This window comes from Pongo pygmaeus, chromosome 21 (assembly GCF_028885625.2).
Source record: "Pongo pygmaeus isolate AG05252 chromosome 21, NHGRI_mPonPyg2-v2.0_pri, whole genome shotgun sequence".
Classification (NCBI taxonomy): Eukaryota; Metazoa; Chordata; class Mammalia; order Primates; family Hominidae; genus Pongo; species Pongo pygmaeus.
In genome coordinates, this window is record NC_072394.2 from 66,896,594 (window position 1) to 66,916,303 (window position 19,710).

Below are 19,710 nucleotides of genomic sequence, written 5' to 3' on the forward strand. Positions count from 1 at the left end.
CAAGAGAGTCTTGACTTCTACAGTTTGCCTCCCCCTGGCACCTCCCACCATAGCTTCTGCCTGAGACCTGGTGGTGGGGAGTCAGCCACACCAGCTGAGGGCCCTCAGGGGCCTGCCCTCTCGACAGGCAGTGATTGGGTTGTGGGGAGCCAGTCTTACCCCACTCACCCATCCTGGCTTGTTCCCCACCAGGTTTCAGGCTGGACCTAGTCTAGAGGAAGCGGGGGAAGGGATGCATCTTCAGGAAGGGCCCCCTCCCCTCACTCGCTGTGAGTCCATTACTGTGTGGGAAGGGCTGTGTCTCTGTCTCCTCTCACTCCCCTTCCCTGGCCCTGCGGGGTGGGGGAGAGATTGTCTGGGGCCTGAGCCCATTGTGTGGAGAAGAGAGCCTCATTGGCAGGCAGCCGGGGCATCAATTTGTGATTATCTGCTCCCTGGTCTTGATTGGCTGGATGCAGTGGGGTCTCCCCAGGGCCCTGGGACACAAGTTTGTGCAGCAACTTTTTCCAGCATGAAGTGACGTGTGTTCCCAGAGAGAAGGTGCACCCCCTGGCCAGGATGACGCTCTGCGGGACCTTCCTGGGTGCGTACCACCCCCAGCCCCTCACATCCCTCCCTGGTCTGTTCACAAGTTTCTGCGAAGATGCCAAAGGGACTAATTAGCTGTGTGTGTCCCCCCATCAGAGCTCAGTGCTCTTTTCTGGGCAGCCGAGGAGGCGACAGACATGCTCCCTCCTGAACAATGGCCAGGGTCCCTGGGGAAACAGCCACCTCCCCTTCTAGCGGATCCTGTGGCTTGCAGAAGTGCGGACGGCACAGAGCCCTGTGAACGCTGCCCTGCAGAAGGTTGGAGGTGGGAGGGCTGTGGGCCGGGTGTGTGCAGAGGCCAGCCGGGCCTTCTTTCTGTTGATTTACCTGCCCAGATCTGCCCAGCAGACCATATAGCTGGTGGGTGTCAGGAGCCCTTGGCCTGGAGCAAGGCTCTGTGAGACTCTGTGAGAAGGTGGCAGAGAGAATTTGTGTGCGACAGATGTCCCCTGGGACTTAACTGTAGCTAAGGGGCTTTGGCCAGGGCCGCTGCTGCTTGCGTCCTCATCACACTCCGAGTTGCTGTGTGTGTGAGTGCACATGTGTGAGTGTGCATATGTATGTGAGGGTCTCACAAACTGGATGCCAAATGTTTGTGAGTGTCTGCGTGAGTGTGAGACAGAAACACAAAGTCAGCCCCGAGTGTGGTGGAGAGTGGATCCCGGTTTTGTTTGCTCCATCTGCCAGGGCCGGCCTGGGGCAGCACCCCCGCCCTCAGCTGTTCTATACAATATTAATGCTCACCATCTCGGCCTCACACAACGGCCCTAATTGTCGTCTGCAGCATTAAGGCAGGCGCCCATCTGCGGGGAAGCTTTCAGAAGGAAACAAGAAAACCCTCACCCCCAGCTGGTCACCGGAGAAGGTGGTGCCAATTACAGATGCAGAAAGTTTAGACCAAAATTACTTGAAAGAGTTTTTATGAAGCAAATGAACTGACACTTGGAATGTCTGTGTGCAGATTTGCACAAGTAATTACACTTTATTTGAAATGATCTTACCAGCTAAGCGATCATTAAGCCTGCTCCCCCACTCACACAAAGCGCTTTCTCAGCGAGTGCGGCTGCGGCGTAAGTTTGGTTTTGCAAATCTCCCGTTTCCCTCCCAGTGTGGAGTCTGAGGACCCGCCAGTCAGACAGGAGTTATTTCCTGGTGGATCTTTCCAAACATATTATTAAAAAGTCACATGTGACCTTCCCACAGACTTTTATGAAATAAAACCCAAAGGAACAGTGTGCAACATGCTCAGTTATGGAAGAGAAAATATTTTATGATTTCAAAAAGTCCTGACAAATTTTCACCCTCTCTAAGAAAAGAAGTTTAAGACTATATCTTGCTGTTGTCACTTACAAGCAGGGATCTGTTGGGGTTTGGAATTCTCTGTCTCAGCCCGGAGCCCAGAGTTTAGCGATAGCTGAATACTGGTGCGAACTCAGAAGCTTCCCTGTGCGGAGAACAAAGACTGAGGCGCTCTGGGGGGAGAGCGCTGTCCGAAGTGCTGATCAGACTTCGGATCCACCCACCGCTCAGGCTCCCTCCCAGGGGCTGAAGGGCGGCAGCCGAACCGGAGAAACGTGCCGGCGGCCGCTTTTCTGCCCCGCTCTTTCCCCTGGACTCCTTTGTCTTGACGGGGTCAGCTAAAGAGTTCGAACCTTTGCTCATCAAAACTCATCTTCGGAAACTGCTCATAGCACTTTAACCTCCCGGTGGCAGCTCCCAGGGCGCTCTAGGTCCTGCCAGCAGGCACCGATTTTAAGTTTCCAGGCACATTCTGAACGCTCTTCCTGGCAGCGCCACAGAGGGTCTGGGGGCCCATTCCCGACCCCCGGAGCGCCACACCTCAGGAGGCCTGTGATTGTTCAAAAGGGGAAGGGAGAAATGCCGAAAGACTTACGTTTTCACAAATACAATTTCTATTACCTGAAAAAACTCTTGTGCCCCGCGAAGCCCGTGTTGCGCAGGTTCATTTCTCCCTGCTGCCACCTCCGCTTCGCTGTGGTTTCTTAGGTGTGACTGTTGCATATCTGAATTAAGTCGCTTTCATGAAACCTTGGGTGTCGTTGGGAAATAAGGCTGATTCAGCAACGGCCCTCCCTTTGATTCTATCTTCATCTTGGAACAATGGCCCGCAAGCCTGCCCGGAGCCTGCAGCCTGCCGATAAGGGTTTAATAGAATTTCTGAATGCTGAAGGTTTGGGATGTAAGACATCCTGGCACTCACAGCATGTCCAGAGGAGATAGAAACGGCTTTTCAGGAGTGCTTTCAGCTGAATGTGTCCTTTTATACTAATGGATATAAGTTTATGACAGAATTTAAAAGTGGTAGGCAGTCATTGTGGAAACCTCAAACTGTTCTCATTTGACTAATTAATATTTCATCCTCAGTTTGACCAGTGCAGGCTTGCATTTATTTCCTTGTGCTCAATCTACACAATTGCTCTGTGTACATTTTGTGTTTTATTTGTTGAGGATAATCTGTGCGTATAAGAATCTAAGATACTTGCCTTTGGGGTGAAGCTTATTGGTTTGTATGTAACGTGTAAAGCACAAACTGTATGTTAAAAATAAGCCACTAAGATTTTCAAAACATGCTCTCTTAGAGAAAGCTGTGTTCAGTCCTGCCTCAGTCACACTTTTGGTGGCCCGAACCCTTTAGTGCTAATTAAGTTGGGGTATTGTGCTCTTGCATAATTGACCAAGAAATGATGTTTACTGTCTGTTGAAATCTCTTCACTGAACTTCTGAGATGTGAGTTTTCTGCTTCTCCAGCTGCCCTTGGACGGCGGCATCTTTGCAGGCGTCTCACATTGAGTTTTCACTCTTGTGTTTCACAGTTTCGTTTCTAACATCCTGATTATGATAATGGACAATCGTTTGCCTGATTTATCAGTACAAGAAGGAGATTTGGGCCGCAAACAAGAATGCTCTGGCTCTTGAGTTCTCTTACTGAAGAAATTCCTACATTTATCCCTGAATGTGGGGGAAAATATCACAAACTGGCAGATGAGAAGGCAGACAGTCAGGCTGCATAGAGAGTGGGTGGGCACTTCTATTGTGTGTGTTATGGATTTTTCCCTTCTTGATTTTCATTGGCTAGCTCCTTTCAGGCCGTTTATAAAAGAATCAGAAAAAGAGCAGAAAACTTGGGCAGTGTGCTTCGCTCTGGTTGGAATAAACTTAGTCTTTTTTTGGGGGGGTTCCCATGCCCAGGGATCCCTGACTTCTCTTTGGGAAGGTTTTTATTATTGTAAAAATTAAAGTGAAAAGGGAAAGTGTGAGAACAGAAAAATGCCTTTTCCTGATGTATTCTTTGTGTGCGTGACTTTATTTTTTGGTCTGTGGCTATAGTTGCCTTTTATGCCGTTAAAAATACTTATCCATTTAAGTCAGGGGTACTTGAATATGCAGATGAGCCAATATGTAATATTCCTGGTTCATTTGAGTAATAAATTCTGCATCCCGTTCTTTATGATGGTAGGTCATATTCCTAACCACCAATAAATATTGTAAAGTACTTTCGCTGTAGCCATGCTAACCCGGGGCATCTGTCATTCCGGTTGCTGCTATTAGGAATTATTGGACTGAACCACTGGCAGAGAAAGCAGAGGGGGGTGAATGTGGTGGTTGTAATGCTCTCTGCCCTTTTGTGTGTTTTGCTTTTTAAAAAAACTCAATCCTGCTGCACATTGAGTATGAATCAGTGTGGACAAACGTAGGCACCTTCTGTTGGCCGAGTCTCAGAGCAGGGGACAGGGCTCCACCGGACTGGGACACCTCTCACCCCCAATTCAGCAGATCCATCTTTCTGATGCTATACTGTAAATTTATTTCACCTCAGAGAGTAAACAGATATATTGGAGCCCCAAGGGTTCATGGGTAGCGTATTTACAAAGGAGCCTCCTCCGCCAGCCCGTGCCACCGCTGCTAATGAGAGCAGTCATTAAGTAAATGAGACGTCGCCTTTAGCTGGCTTAGGAGTTCGCACACTAAGGGGAGAAGATATTTAATTGAAACCCGCACGCAGGCTTCCCCACATGTGACCGCTGTACGGGAGGCAGCTGCCTTCCCTCTCCTCCCCCAGTCCACCCTGCACCCCCCATGTAAATTTCATGATTGCTTTCCGTGATGTCATTTTGAAAGAGGACAGACAATAGCTGTGGGGAAAGGTAAGTCAACGTTACGTTCTTTCTGACAAAGGCAGATACCCAACGCTTGGCTTTTCCTCTTGGACAGAGACAGGGAGAGGGCGCGCGGGCAGAGTTAATTTCTAAGATGAAGGCTCTGTTTGCAGGAAAAGCAGGTCTGAGGATGGCTTTTTGAAACTGCTCTGGAGGACGGGGGCTTTCTTCTCCTCCCTGGCCTGCCGTGTGCTGTTTTTCTCCTGTCTCTCTGTTGTTCATGCTCCTCTGAGATTCCAGGGGACATGTTGTGCGTCTGACAGAGGAGACATTAGGGGAGGGGGAGCGCATATCAAAACCAGAAACTTTATGCGCATTTCTGGAAGAGGAACAACGGATATGTCTGTGGCCGTGGGACCCAGCAGCTCCGTACCTGGGGAGAGCACTGGCCGCTTAAGCAGAAGACCTTTCTGAAGCAGGGTCTCAGAGTCTGGGGTGTGTCATGTGTGACCCCCACCCAAGGTACTGAGTAGAGGTGCTCACGTGAACGTTTTGTCTGCATGTCACGCATTTCTCAACTTAAGGATCAATATCTAGGGTGCATGCGGCTATGGGATAGATGTGCAGAAGTAAATATCAGCTGCTCCTCTCAGCCCCTTTTTTCGCTACGTGTCCGTGCGGCTGTGGAGTGTGGTTGTTTATGGTGGTAGTGTAACTGGATTTTTGTATTTAAAACTAAAAATCAGGGTTAGCTAAGAAGTTGAACACCCTAATGCCATTGTCTGTAGTTCTGGGGCCGTGGACTTTGGTTCTGTCCATTGAATTCACTTTCTTCTCTATAAACCAGGAAAATAAACAAGTGCTGGTGGCTTTGTGTTGGAGTGGTGGGTTCTCACTGCTCCTTCGGAGTCACCAAGGGCTTTGCTTGTCTCAGCATCACCTTTGAATCAGTGGACACCATTGGCTGGTAAAGTTGGGTGTTTAATTTTGGAAACAAAACATTTGCGGTGGTGCGAGGTGTTCCGTGGCTGCAGGTGGGTTTGGTCCTGGACGTCGACTCTGTCATGATGATGATAATGGCAGCGATGATTATAATTACCCTTTTGGGAGAGGTCGGTGGAGAATTTTGCCCTTGTAGTTTTTTTTTTTTTTTAAATCACAGAAAATTGAGGACACCTCTAACGCCAGTGGCTGAGTGCACAAAAGGTGGGAGGGATGTTGGGGCAGACTTGGGGGGGCCCACTTGGTGCTGAGGGGTGTGCTCTGGCTCTGTCTCCTCTGAGGTGCCGGCAGAGCCTACCCCTGGCCTCGCTCTGGCCTGGGGAGTGGGGGTGCTGTGTCCTCACCAGGGCTGACTGAGGGAGGCTCCCTCGGCCCCCAGGCTCCCTGCCACCCCGGGCTCCCCTCCCATTGGTCCTTGGCTGTGATTATCACCTCCTTCCATATGGCCCTGTTAATTAACGGTAAACAAAAGAGTAAGAGAGCAGGGATTGGAGTCCTGTGGTACCAGCCAGGGTGCTGCTACCAGTGGAGGCAGGACCCTGCCCTGTCTCCCTGGGTAGCTGTTCCTTGTGCAGGGGAGGCTGGGTCAGGGCTTAGAGGGCAGTTTGTTTTCAAAGAGAAGGAGGCAGTTTTATGTATTCTTCTGTCCTGTAGAGACTGAGACTCCTACAGGGACCCCCGACCCCCTGGGCACCTGGATGGTGCTGAACTTCCCAGGGGTACTTGCTGATCCAGGAGCTTGAGCAGGAGCCACAGGGAGTTGGACAAAGAGGCCTTTCTGCTCTGGAACAGCCTCGGCTCTGACCCCCTTGGGCCATGAATCCCTGAAGAGGGCCTGGTAGCTTACCCAAGGCAGGGGGGCTGCTTCTGTCCAAAGTGCCACTCGAGGGTTTGTGTGACCCTCAGTCATTGCCCACAGATCTGGAGGTAGCCTCAATTGTTCAGAGCCAATGCTCTGGCCCCCCTTGGAAGATTCTGGCAAAGGCAGTGGTCACCTGCTCCCTTGAATACCCCGGTGTATGAGTGGGGAAAAACTCTCTGAGATGACCCCTTCTAGCCATGTGGGATGCAAAGTTGCTCTGGTCTGGGGGTTGCAGCAGCCTCTATTTGGAAGCTCTGTTAGTGCCGGAGATGTCAGGGAGAGGCTGGCAGAGGGTATGCGGCCACGGGGGTGCACGCTGGGCAGCTCTGGCAGCTGACCAACGGCAGTGCTGGCTCCGCAGTCAGCCTGGATGGTGGCTGGAGCTTGGCCTGTCCCCTAGCTGTGGACGTGGTGGGCGCTCTCCCTGGTGCTGCTCAGAGACTCACTCCCTTCCTCTCTGGCCTGGGGTCACTGAATGTGCAGACAATGACATTTGTGGTGGTGTGGTGGGTACAGGAGACCCACACCACTCTGCTTTGGGGAGACAGGGGTCAGAGCCTGACTATCTGTCTTCCTGGTGCTACTCAGTCTGGTCATGGCTGGGCCACTTGGAATGCCAGTTTGCACAACCCAGTACTGCGCAGAGAGCAGGAGAGGTTCCTGAAGACTGACAAAGTGCCAGAGAGAAACCCGGGGCCTCCAGCAGCTGCTCAGTGGCAGTGGGCAGGCTGGTGGGGGCTGAGCTCTTCCTGGATGGACTCAGTGCAAAAGGCACGTCTACTTTGGAAAAGACTGAGCAAGGCTTGGGGCCACCCAGTCCCTCTGTCGGGGCTCAGGGTGGGGATGAGACCGGGAACAACCAGAACACTTCGGTCAGCACCAGGCCTGGAGTAGATGAGGAGGTAGAGAACTGACCCAGCTGGTGGAACAGGGGTCAGGAGGTTAGCTGTGGGGTGGGTGGGGGCTGCTGGCGGTCACCTGATCTGCGAGCAGGCAGGGTACTGGACGGTCAGCCAGACTTTCATATTACTCAGGCGTCTTGGAGAGTGGATGCTCTGCCTGTCCCAATGCTGGAAGACGCATCTCAGAGCCCCTCTTTTGTTGCCTGTTCTCTTGCAGGAACCTGGGCGGGAGAGAGGAGCAGGGTGCCCGTGGGGGTTGGGGGGATCTTCTCTTTCTTCCTCTCTCCCATCTTCCTCATCTTAGATCCTCCCCCTCTGCATTTTCCTTGTGAACTCACTCATGAATAAACCAGAAGTTAGTTGTCTACAGATGTAATTTTAACAGGAATTTTGTGGTGCGAGTTTACAGGAAAATGGTCTTTGGGAACCAGCATCATTAGATTAGTCAGACGGAGAAACGCCGTGTTTCCCAGAAGGGAAGAGAGCAGTGGCTGCCGTGCTGCTCCTCTGTGGGCTTCCTGCTCCTTGGGAACCGCGGGACCCATCCGCGCTTCAGGACAGCCCCACTGGGGGCAGCCCACTGCCCAGCGCAGAGTGTTTGCCGGAGGCCTTGGGGTGGAGGGTGCTTTCACGGCCTCTTGAGGTTCCCAGCATTTTTCTGTCTTTCAGACAAAATTTCCCCAAACGTCACTTTAAAAAACTCAGAACAAAAATGAGCAAGAGGAATTTCACCGGAATTAAAATGTTTTTGATCTCAGGCTTCCACGGAGCCAGCTTCAGAGAGAAGAGATTAATGGATACTTGCAAGTGGAAAGCGTAGTTTGAAAATGTCTTCCTGTTTCTCTTCAGTGTTACTGGAACCAACCTGATACAAGCGCGGAGTCTTTTCTCCCCACGGTTAATGCCATTAGGAGCGTTCCTTGTGGGAAGATTGGTTTCACCCATAACTTCATCCTTTTTTTTATTTTATGATTTGCACTTAAAAAATGTAATGTTATTTTAATCGGGAACAAAAGTAACTCAGCATGCTTTAATCTGCCCTGGCTGAGTACATCTGCCTTGGCCAGGATTGGAGTCCAGGCCTTGCAGAGGAGAGAGGATGTCGACACAGCTGTGGGTGTCTGTGGTCCTCCTGCCACCCCTCGTCCTGCAGCACTGGAAGCCTCCACTCAGCAGCCCCAACCTTCAAGAGAGTGACTTTGTGCTCTGGCAACTGAGTGTGTGGTTTGCCCTGGAGTTGCTTGGAGTTGATTGGATACGTTCGCTGTGCCTTGGGGTTTATTTGGGACTGTGGCCTGGGAGCATGGCCTGTGCCAGGAGGGTGCAGATTGGACGGTCCTCAGGAAGTAGGCTGCAGCGCTCTGCATGAGTCAGGGTGGCCAGGCAAGGTGGGGGTGAGCACTTGGGATCTAGATGCTAGGAGGGAAAAGTGGAGGCACCATATGGCCTGAGCTGCTGACAGATGAGCTTGCTGGCCCCACCTCTCTCTCACGCCTGGCTTCACACCTCCATCATGTTCAACATTGGTCTGAGGGCTGGGGCAGAAGCCATCTGGGTCCTCTTCTTTTTTTCCCATTTTGCCGCCTGCAATCCACACATCAGAGGAGGAGTGTGAGAAGAGGGGGCCCTGGGTCAAGGCGGTTGGAACCTCTCACCTGGTCCTGGGGGACCCTCCATGTCCCCCTCAGGGATCCACAGAGCTGCCAGTGGCTGACCTGTCCTGCCTGAGTGGAAGGAGAGTGGGAGTTTGGTTGCTCCATGGTGCACCAAGTCCTGCTTTAGAAGGCCCTAGAAGGTCCCTGAGACTCTCGGACCGCAAACTGACAGCAGCAGGTGCCTGGGGTGGCCTCCCAGTGAGCCAGACCCACAGACCCACGGTGAGACAGACCCGAGGCGCATCCCCAATCCCTGTGTGCAGGTGCCTGGGGTGGCCTCCCAGTGAGCCAGACCCACAGACCCACGGTGAGCCAGACCCGAGGCGCATCCCCAATCCCTGTGTGCTCCTTGCTGAGCTAGCTTGTCAAAGCACTTGGGTCTTTACACCTACAGGGTTTTTGGGTTCTGAAAATCAAATGGCTTTAGCAGTCCTGCTCTGTGGGCAGCCAAAGTGGCTCCTAACTGAAGGTGTTGCCCATTCTTTACAAGACTTAGAGCTGGGGGACAAGTTCCCTCTCGGCTCTGAGTTTCCCAGGGTATCTGCCGTCCCAGGGATCCCAGATGTGGGTGGTTCAAAGCAGCCTCCCAGTTACTGCTGCCTGAACACTTGGTTGTCAATCGTTCGTCAGCACGTGGAATTGTGCTCACCCTGCCCTTACCAAAGTTTTGTTTAGGGAAAAACAGGGATTTGAAATTGGGACGACTTAATACGTTTAACATTATTTTCATTGAGACTGGGCCTTAATCTATGAAATGGAACAAAAAATCTGACTTAGGTCGCAAGGGGCAAAGAAACACGTTTGACACTGTGATTTTAATCATTGATACTGTGCTAACTTGTTAATTCTCATGAACGTGTTCTGTGCTGGACACTGAGGCTGGGAGGCAAATTAGCTTCCCAGGTGAGTGGTGTAGCTCGAATCTGAGATCTTTCTAGAACAGCCTCCCTCACAGTCCCACCCAGCCCCACCCAGCCTTCCTGCCCAGTGTCCCAGGCTGCCATGCAGGCTGCCCACAGACCACAGTATGACCCTTGCTGCCCTCATGTCTCTTCCTCACAGCCTGGGACACATCTAGAGCCTGTCCCCAGCATGCCCTCCAACCTTATTCTCCGTCCCAAACTGGGTTGTTACCCAAGATTCCCGAACATGCTTCCCTCTCTCCCTTCATCTTCTGCAGTTGAATTTTTGCTTGTCTTTCAAGGCTTGGTACAGATGCCACCCCGGGCCTCCTTTACTTACCTTTACTCTCATGTGTCTCACATTTGAAATCCCGCTCTCGGGATGCAATGTCTCTGCTGTGACATTGCATCAGACTGATGGGTGTCCCTGCTTGCCTTCCGGGAGAGCCTGCAGGCAACCAGCTCTGGGGGCTGCCAGGCCCGAGGAAAGCATCCCAAGTCTAGGGGCTGCTGGACCCGATGGGGCACCGCAAGTCTGGGCCTGCTGGGTCCAAGTGGGGTACCCCAATCTTGCCTAGGGGCCCCCTTGTTCACACAGTACATGGAGTTTTCAAAGCTGGTCTGGACCAGGGAAGGATCCACATTTTAGCTTTGAGGTTGGAAGGACACTTGTGTTGGGAAGAAAAGCTACTTAAATGCTCAGTTGAGCAGTTCTGAATTTTTCCTCTACTCTCTGTTCCTTCTTGAGGGTGAGCCCTGCCTTCTGGTTATTTGAGATCATATCTGCCCAGATAAAATGTTAGACTATTATTGCGCATTAAAGAAGGCACCTCTTACAGTCATTTTTTTTTTTAAGTGGTCTGATTTTGTTTTGGCTGGCTTATTTAGAGTTTTGTGCTTCCTCATTTTATTTCCACGAAGGCCATGCCCAACCCTAGCCTCGGTGAGCCGTGACCCAGCCATGTCACCAATGCATCAGAGTGGGTTGGCCTCGGTGAGCCATGACCCAGCCATGTCACCGATGCGTCAGAGTGGGTTGGCTGTGAGGCGTTCGTTTCCTCCCCACGACACAGATAGACAAATTGGTCCAATATATATATGTATTTTTTTGAGACGGAGTCTTGCTCTGTTGCCCAGGCTGGAGTGCAGTGGCGCCATCTCGGCTGCAACCTCCGCCTCTGGGTTCAAGCAATTCTGTCTGCCTCAGTCTCCTGAGTAGCTGGGATTGCAGATGCATGCCACCATGCCTGGCTAATTTTTGTATTTTTTTTTTTAGCAGAGATGGGGTTTTGCCATGTTGGCGAGGCTGGTCTTGAGCTCCTGACCTCAGGTGATCTGCCTGCCTCAGCCTCCCAAAGTGCTGGTATTACAGGCGTGAGCCACTGTGCCCGGCCAAATTTGCCCAATTTTTAAGAGTTATGAGGTGCTGTGAGCTTGCTGCCTTCCCTCATCCAGTGGTAAGTCCTGTAAATAAGGAGTCTGCTTCCTAGGTGCATCAGCCAGATAGGGAAAACAAAGGGATTTGTTACTGAATGCCATTCAGGGAAGCAATCCCTAGAAGGGCTGCCTGGAGCCTGTCTCGAGGAATCCGTTCCAGGACTCTGGGCCCTGCACCTCTTCCCTGTGGAGTGTCATCTACACCGGTGGCCTGGGCTTGTCTGGCTGCAAATCGCACATGCGGCTTCTAAGTCAGAACCTGCTGCTGGATGTGGAGCTCCCTTCATCCCCAGGGTCTGAACCTTTGTGCTTGGCTGACCCCCTACACCTCTGGCATCTGGAGGAACCCAAACCCACTTTGATGTAAGAGTTAGAGTCCAATTACTCTTCCTGGAGAGCCCTCTGATGGCCTTGGGATCCTGGACCTGGTGAGCTCTCCCCCTGCCAGCCCCTCCTGTTGGCCACCCACTTCCTGCCCAGTCACCCAGAGGCCAGGCCGCCTCTGGTGTGGGTAAAGCGTTTGTGTTTTCCCCAAATGTGTTCTGTGTTGGCTCTCGTGTACTGACTACTGTCCATCCAGGCTGGGAAATTACCATACACATCCCCCTGCCCCCCACAATTTTTCTAAGCCTGAAGAGCAGCAGAGGGGGCTGCTCTGAGCCCTGGAGCTAGGGCTGCAGTTGAACCCATCAGAGAGCAGCTGCCTGGGCTCACCCTACCCAAGCAGGGATTTGGGCAGGGGTCCTGCAGTTGGAGAGCCTGGGGTTGGAGAAGGAAAACGGAACTGTTGTGAAAGCCAAAATCCCCAAGGGCTTTGAGGCCTGGGGATCTTCCCTCGAGCCCTCTCCCTTCTGAACTGGGGATGAGCCAGGGTGTGGGCAGACCCGAAAGGGAATGTGAGATGCCCCTCCTAGTGGAATTTTGTCTTCAAGGCCTCAGTAAAATGTGGTTTTAAGGCAGAAGGAGATGGCCATTTCTTCTCTTTTTGGGCTGGAAAGCTGAATGGTTCTAAGAAAAATTTCTGGGACCAAGGAACGAAAATGCTGGATCAGAATTCCAGAGCAGGACCTCTTGATCCTGCGAGGCCAATGTGTCTTCTGGGGAGTTCCCAAAGATCCATGGGGAAGACGCCCCCAAACCCAGCCCTGCCGGCTCTGGCCATACCCTCTTTTTTTTTTTTTTTTTAAAGACGGAGTCTCACTCTGTTGCCCAGGCTGGAGTGCAGTGGCGTGATCTTGGCTCACTGCAACCTCCGCCTACTGGGTTCAGCAATTCTCCTGCCTCGGCCTCCTGCAAGTGCCACCACACCTGGCTAATTTTTGTATCTTTAGTAGAGACAGGGTTTCACCATGTTGGCCAGGCTGGTCTTCAACTCCTGCCCTCAGGTGATCCACCCACCTCTGCCTCCCAAAGTGTTAGGATTACAGGCTTGAGCCACCATTCCTGGCCTCGTACCCTCTTAATTCTTATCTTGCATCTGGAATACCTGTTGGACCAGGCCTGTTTCCATCACAGCCCCTTCTTACTGCCTTTGTTTTCTCTGTGTTCTACCCCTTCCCATACCCCAGAATTCAGGCAGGCGAGTCCAGTTGTGCCTGATTGGAAAAAGTGTCTCTGATGGTGGCCCAGTGAGGCAAGGCCCGTGGGTCAGCCTGGCCACTTTCCCTCCCCTCCTGAGCACCGTGGGTGGGTCAGGCTGCAAGCAGCCCTCGGAGGCAGCAGTCACAGACAGAGGTGGGCTGTTGGGCAGGTGCGGCTGATAGAGTGGGTGTCTTTTGTGGGCTTCTCCCCGGCCTGTGGCCTGGCTTAGTCAGTAGAGATGGTCAGGGGAGCAGGAGGGAGCCCGTACCCCAGTGCCTGTAGTTGTGTCCGCTTCCCCGTCCCTGACTTCTCCTCCTGCAGCATCTTTCCTAGTTGTGTCCGTTTCCCCGTCCCTGACTTCTCCTCCTGCAGCATCTTTCCTAGTTGTGTCCATTTCCCCTCCCTGACTTCTCCTCCTGCAGCATCTTTCCTAGTTGTGTCCGTTTCCCCGTCCCTGACTTCTCCTCCTGCAGCATCTTTCCTAGTTGTGTCCATTTCCCCTCCCTGACTTCTCCTCCTGCAGCATCTTTCCCTGTAGTTGTGTCCATTTCCCCTCCCTGACTTCTCCTCCTGCAGCATCTTTCCCTGTAGTTGTGTCCATTTCCCTGTCCCTGACTTCTCCTCCTGCAGCATCTTTCCTGCTGCCCTGGGTAGCCTCTTGGGAGCCATCTATTTCTGGAGGTCCCCACTCCGGGTTCCTTGTCCTGGGTGTGGGGTGAATGTGCTGGACTATGATCACAGCATTGAACCCCACTTGGAGCTGAGGATGTTCTTGCCCCAGAAGGAGAACCCTGTGTGTGTCTGCGTGGAGCAGTGTGGAGTGGTTTCCTTGGTGCCGCCTGGGTTCCAGGCACCCGGCCTGGGTGTGAGGCCTGGTCACATGGCTGAACTGCTCTCCCAGGCACCCCTGGGAGGGATGAATGTGACACTATTGGTGTCCCTCCCAGCACACTGCCTGCCCTGGGCTGGGCACACTCCTCCCTTGTTGGCAGCCGGGGATGACAGGCCGCCTGGAGAGCCCGTCCTGTGATTTGGTTTGGAAAGTCATTATTACTGCAGAGCAGTTTAGCTGTTGTTTTTACAGCGTTGGTAAGGTTAAAAGAAATAATGATAATAATATAAGAAAGACTCAGCCACAGTAACTGCCTGCAACATGCTATTTGCATTTTTAAGGAAACACTTCTTTGAGACAGCCTGGGTGAAAGGTCACTATTTGCATATAAATGGAAAAGAAAGTGTATGATGCTGGAAGTTACATCTGTATTATTTTCTCAGCAGTGAGCTGCTGTTGGAGAGATTAGAGGACATGGCTTGCATTTGGCTTTTATTGAATAGAGAAAGTACCAGCGAGGCTGATTTAGAAGCAAAATAATGAGAGAAATGTGCAAAGCTATAGAATTGCCAACTCCCTGCCCCCACCTCTCCCTTCTCTCATTTTCACCTAAACTCAGCAAAAGCTGGTCTGCCTTTGCGCCACTCAGCAAGTCTTCATTTTACTTCTCTCTGGATTCCAGAGAGAAAAAAAAAAGGAAAGAAAAAGAGCAAAACTTGCCCTCATTTTCCCCTCGGTCCCGTTTGTGTTTCCTGCCAGTGTTTCCTCCAGATGCCCCAAACCCTGGAGCAGAAGCCCCTGTAACTGCGGCCCCCCGGGGTGTGGAGAGGAAGAGGCCCTCGGGGCAGGAACAAGACGGCACCCCTCTCCAGGGCGGGGGCAAGAGGGCACCCCTCTTCAGGGTGGGGACAAGAGGGCATCCCTCTCGAGGGCGGGGACAAGAAGGTACCCCTCTCCAGGGCGGGGACAAGAGGGCACCCCTCTCCAGGGACAGGGACATGAGAGCACCCCTCTCTGGGGTGGGGGCAAGAGGGCACCCCTCTCCAGGGTGGGGGCAAGAGGGCACCCCTCTCCAGGGTGGGGACAAAAGGGTACCCTTTTCCAGGTCGGGGACAAGAGGGTACCCCTCTCTGGGGGTGGGGACATGAGGGTACCCCTCTCCGGGGGTGGGGACATGAGGGCACTCCTCTCCAGGGCAGGGACAAGAGGGCACCCCTCTCCAAGGCGGGGGCAAGAGGGCACCCCTCTCCAGGGCGGGGGCAAGAGGGCACCCCTCTCCAGGGCGGGGACAAGAGGGCACCCCTCTCCAGGGCGGGGGCAAGAGGGCACCCCTCTCCAGGGCGGGGACAAGAGGGCACCCCTCTCCAGGGCGGGGACAAGAGGGCACCCCTCTCCAGGGCAGGGACAAGAGGGCACCCCTCTCCGGAGCTAGTGGGGCTGTTTTGGACCCACTGCTGGGAAAGGCTGGAGGCAGGGGCAAATGTGGGGGGGTCCTGTGTGGGCTGAGGGAGTCCTGTTCCACCTTCCTCTCAGCCCCACGGGACCCGCAGCTTCTAGGGTATGGGTTCCACCTTTTTCATGGAAATTTCCAAGCTTGTCAGACTTTCCCAGGTGCCTGGTCCCCTGGGCTTTCCAGGAGGCCCCCAGGAACAGAGCCGGCTGTCCCTGAGAGAAACCCTGGGTGGGGCTGGGGCCTGCACCTGTCCAGCCAGCGTTGGAAGCAGACTTGGCGGAGCACATCATGGACTTAGCAGTCCTGGGACAGAGGGAGGTGGAGTGTCCTGCCCGGAGGAGGCACCTCAGGATCCTCCTTGGTCCCAGCTTCTGTCCTCATAGAGGCCTCCACTGACCACTGGTTACTTAAATCACAGTCCCCCATCCTCATTATTTTCAAAAATACATTTTGAAACAATCTCAAAGCCACAGAAACATTTCAAGTAAAGGGCCAAGCTGTTTCTCCTGAGCATTTGAGAGCGTGTTGCCGATGCGATGCCATCACCAGGGACATTTGGGTTAGGGTTAGGGTTAGGGTTAAGGTTAGGGGTTAGGGTTAGGGTTAGGGTTAGGGGTTAGGGTTAGGGTTAGGGTTTGGGTTAGGGTTTGGGTTAGGGTTAGGGTTAGGGTTAGGGTTTGGGTTAGGTTTAGGGTTTGGGTTAGGGTTTGGGTTAGGGACATTTGGGTGGGTGTTTCCAGCAGAGAGGCCGCTCTCCCACTGCTCCACCCTCACCTTCACAGCCATTTGGTCCTCAGACCCATTCAGGGGTGGGTTCAGAAGCACGTGTTGTGCGTGGTCCTGGTGTCTCATTCATCTAAAGTCGTTTTCAGGGCTCCTCGCCTTTCGTGTCCTCGTGCTTTTGGAAGAGCACTGAGCCGTTATTCGGTGGTACACCCTTCAACATGAGTTTGTCCAATGTTGCCTGTGATGCAGGAACACTGGAGTGGGAGGTTCTCCCTTCACCTGATGCTGATTTGTCCCTTAACTCATAATGTTGACCTGGTCACTGGATTAGATGGGGCATCCGGGCACCTCTATGTCATAGGGAAATGCCAGTCATTTTCCCTTTGCAATTAATAAATATTTGGGGGGAAGGTACTTTGAAACTATGGAAGTATCTCCATCCTCAAGAAACCATCACTTAATTTTGATGGATATCTCTATAGACTCATTATTTACTATTTTATCTCCTGGGCTAAAAGCCTTCTTTTGATGCTCAGATTGTCCCTGACTGGTCAGTGGAAGCCTAGTACAGAGGCTTCCATAGCCTCGGTCCAGCTACACTGTCCGTCCTTGTTCTTGCCTTTCCTGCTTGGGGCCTGGAACTCTGGTTCCTTTTATTAGAAAATGGTGTTAGCCTGAGACCTGGGTGTTCGGCCTCTAGTGGACACGACTGGGAAGACGTATGTGTTTACACACACATACTCACATGCTACACACAGTTACACATACACTACACACACATACTACACACAGTTACACATACACTACACACACATACTACACAGTTACACACACCACACACACATGCTACACACAGTTACACACATATGTGCTACACATATGCCACACACAGTTACACATACACTACACACACACTACACAGTTACACACACCACACACACACGCTACACACACAGTTACACACATACGTACTACACACGTGCTACACACACAGTTACACACATGCCACACACATTTACACAATGCTACACACAGTTACACACATGCCACACATGCTACATACATGCTACACGTAGTCACATGCTACACAGTTACACACATGCTACACACAGTTACACAAAGTTACATATGCTACACACACATGCTACACACACAGGTACACACCACACACAATTACACACATGCTACACACAGTTACACACATGTTACACACAGTTACACACACATTCTACACACGGTTACACACATGCAACACACAGCTACACACATGCTGCACACACAGTTACACACATGCTACACAGTTACACACATGCTGCACATGCTACACACACGCTACATACAGTTATACACATGCTACACACAGTTACACACATGCTACACACACGCTACACACACTATGCACAGTTACACTCACATGCTACACACAGTTACACACAAATGCTATGCACACATGCTACACACACACACTACACACATGCTACACACAGTTACACTACACACATGCTACACACATGCTACACATAGTTACACACAGGCTATATACAGCTATACACACATGGTACACACACACAGTTATATACACACGCTACACACACACCCTTTTTCATCTAGGTCTGTATTTACTTCTCCATCTATCAATGTATATTGAAAAACACAAGTTCATATTGATAACCTCTGATTCCAATTCCCACACAGGGTTCATTCTAAAGTTCTGCCTTTCCATAGGCATAACTTGCTCTTCCAACAGTGAGAAAGCTGGTTTCCATTATCTTTAATATGTTTACTTCTTTGATCCACCTCTTTCCCCGTACCAGCCCCCTCCTTACTCCACACAAGTGCTGACCCCTTGCTGAGCCCCTCTCTGCAGGCCAACCTCTGGGTCGACACAGGACAGCCCCACCCTCTGTTCTAGGCCTTGGTGGGGACACCTTCTCCCCTGCAAGGGCTCTGGTGCTAGGGAGCCTCGCTGGCCGGTTGCCCAGGACTTTGGGGTTCATGGGGTGTGGGACAGGACAATCCAAGTATAATGGGCTGGTTGGCCTCCCTGTGGCCCCAGAACTGGACCTTTTCTGACACTTGTGCTCACAGTGACCAGTTAGCTTCGTTTGTAGCATTGAGCATTATCTTTCTTTATCTTCAATGTTTCGCTGCTGGACCAAGCAGTATTTACCAGTGTTATATGTCATACAAGATTTTATGGTTTGTTTTCCTTGTAGACAATGATCACCACCCCTGCCCCATCCACCGCCCTGGCCTCACTTCCCTTACTCACTGTTCAGTGCGCAGTTTTTGAGGCTGTGCATATCTGGATTTTTTTATTCTTCTACTTCCCGTGATCAGTGTTTTGTCTGGGCATAGAGGGCATGCTCTGAAGTTGAATGTCAACTCCCTTAAAATTGGGAAGAGACTTTCTCTACTGTCTGTGAACGCTGCTCTTGAGCAATGTGATCCTATTCTAGTTATCTGTTTTGTTTGTGACTTTTTCCCCCTTTAAAAGCTTTTAGGGTCTTTTTTCTATTCCTAGTGTTTTAAAATTTTATAGTGCTGGGCTTGGTTGGATGTGGGTCTTTTTTTATTCACTGTTATGGGCACTTAATGGGCATTTTAATCTAAAAATATAATTTCCTTTAGTTCTGGGGAAATTTTTTTTATCATTTAACTTACGCTTTTCCTTCCCATTTTCTTAATTCTCTCTTTCTGAAACTCCCAAATCGGGGGACAGGCCTCACTCAGCATTTCCTCTGTCTCTCCTATCTCTTCATCCTTTTGTTCACTTTTCTAGTATATTTCTTTGACTCTATCTCCCAAGTCTTCTGTTCAATTTTTCATTTTGGTTTTACAATTTATTTCCAAGTTGGGGAGGATGGACACAATGGTATTAAGACTTCCCAAACAAGTCCTCCTGTCACTGTCTGGGCTGGGCCATATCTGCCCTGTCCACATGCGTCTGGAGAGTCTGTGTCCTGCCTCCTGGTTTGTCCTTGTTCCTGCTCTAACCGCTGCCCACACTGATAGTCGAGGGAGCCTGAAGGAGCCTCCCGAAACATTCATTTGCTCATCCAGTGCAGGTTCCTCCCACAGGCCAGGAAAGATCCCAGGAACAGCTGTTATTGAGCACCCTGGCAGTTCTCAGACTGCGGTGGGGACCTCGCTTTGAACTTTGAGAGACAGATGCTGGACCTAGTTCTTCTTCTGCCTCCTCCAGGAGCCATGTGACATGGATGTGAGTCTGTTTGCCTCCTAGGGCCTTATCTTCCCATGTCTGGGGGTGCAGCCTGGACCTCAGAGGTGTCACCTTGGGTGTCAGAGGCTCTTTGGGTCTAGAGAGAGGAATCCTGGGCTGTGGTCCCCCCGGAGTCTACTGTGACCTGTGACTGGTTTTGTGCGGGCTTAAATTGTTTCTAAATTTTTATTTTAACCCTTTTCTTGCTACCTTGCTAGGCTTTGATTTAAACCCAAGTAGCAGCAAGAAGGGGATAAATGAGGGATTGAGAGGAGAAGCAGGAAAAAGGTTTTTTGTTTTTTTCCTTTCGAATGGCAAGATGTAAGTCTATACTCAACCCGGGGCCCAGCTTTTCAGTTCCACTCTGCATGAGGTATGATGAAAGCTAAGAAGCCCTGCCCTCTCCAGGGAAATGGCGGCTGGAGCAGC

At 51.6% G+C, this 19,710-nt stretch overlaps 1 protein-coding gene across 4 annotated transcripts in view; it reads left to right on the forward strand.

The window, feature by feature from the left end:
* Positions 1-505: 505 nt before the first annotated feature.
* The window catches only part of MYT1 (myelin transcription factor 1), a 76,883-nt gene continuing 57,678 nt past the window's right edge, over positions 506-19,710 (forward strand). For 2 of the 4 annotated variants that reach the window (XM_063658995.1, XM_054468144.1), the window contains exon 1: positions 4,458-4,754. Coding sequence is in view for 1 of the 4 variants with exons in the window: in XM_063658994.1 (XP_063515064.1) it covers positions 559-583 (25 nt within the window). In the remaining 3 variants the exon portion in view is untranslated. Of the gene's footprint in view, positions 584-4,457; positions 4,755-5,155; positions 5,229-19,710 lie in introns of those variants that run through there. The other 2 variants (XM_063658994.1, XM_054468146.2) reach the window with 2 other exon arrangements.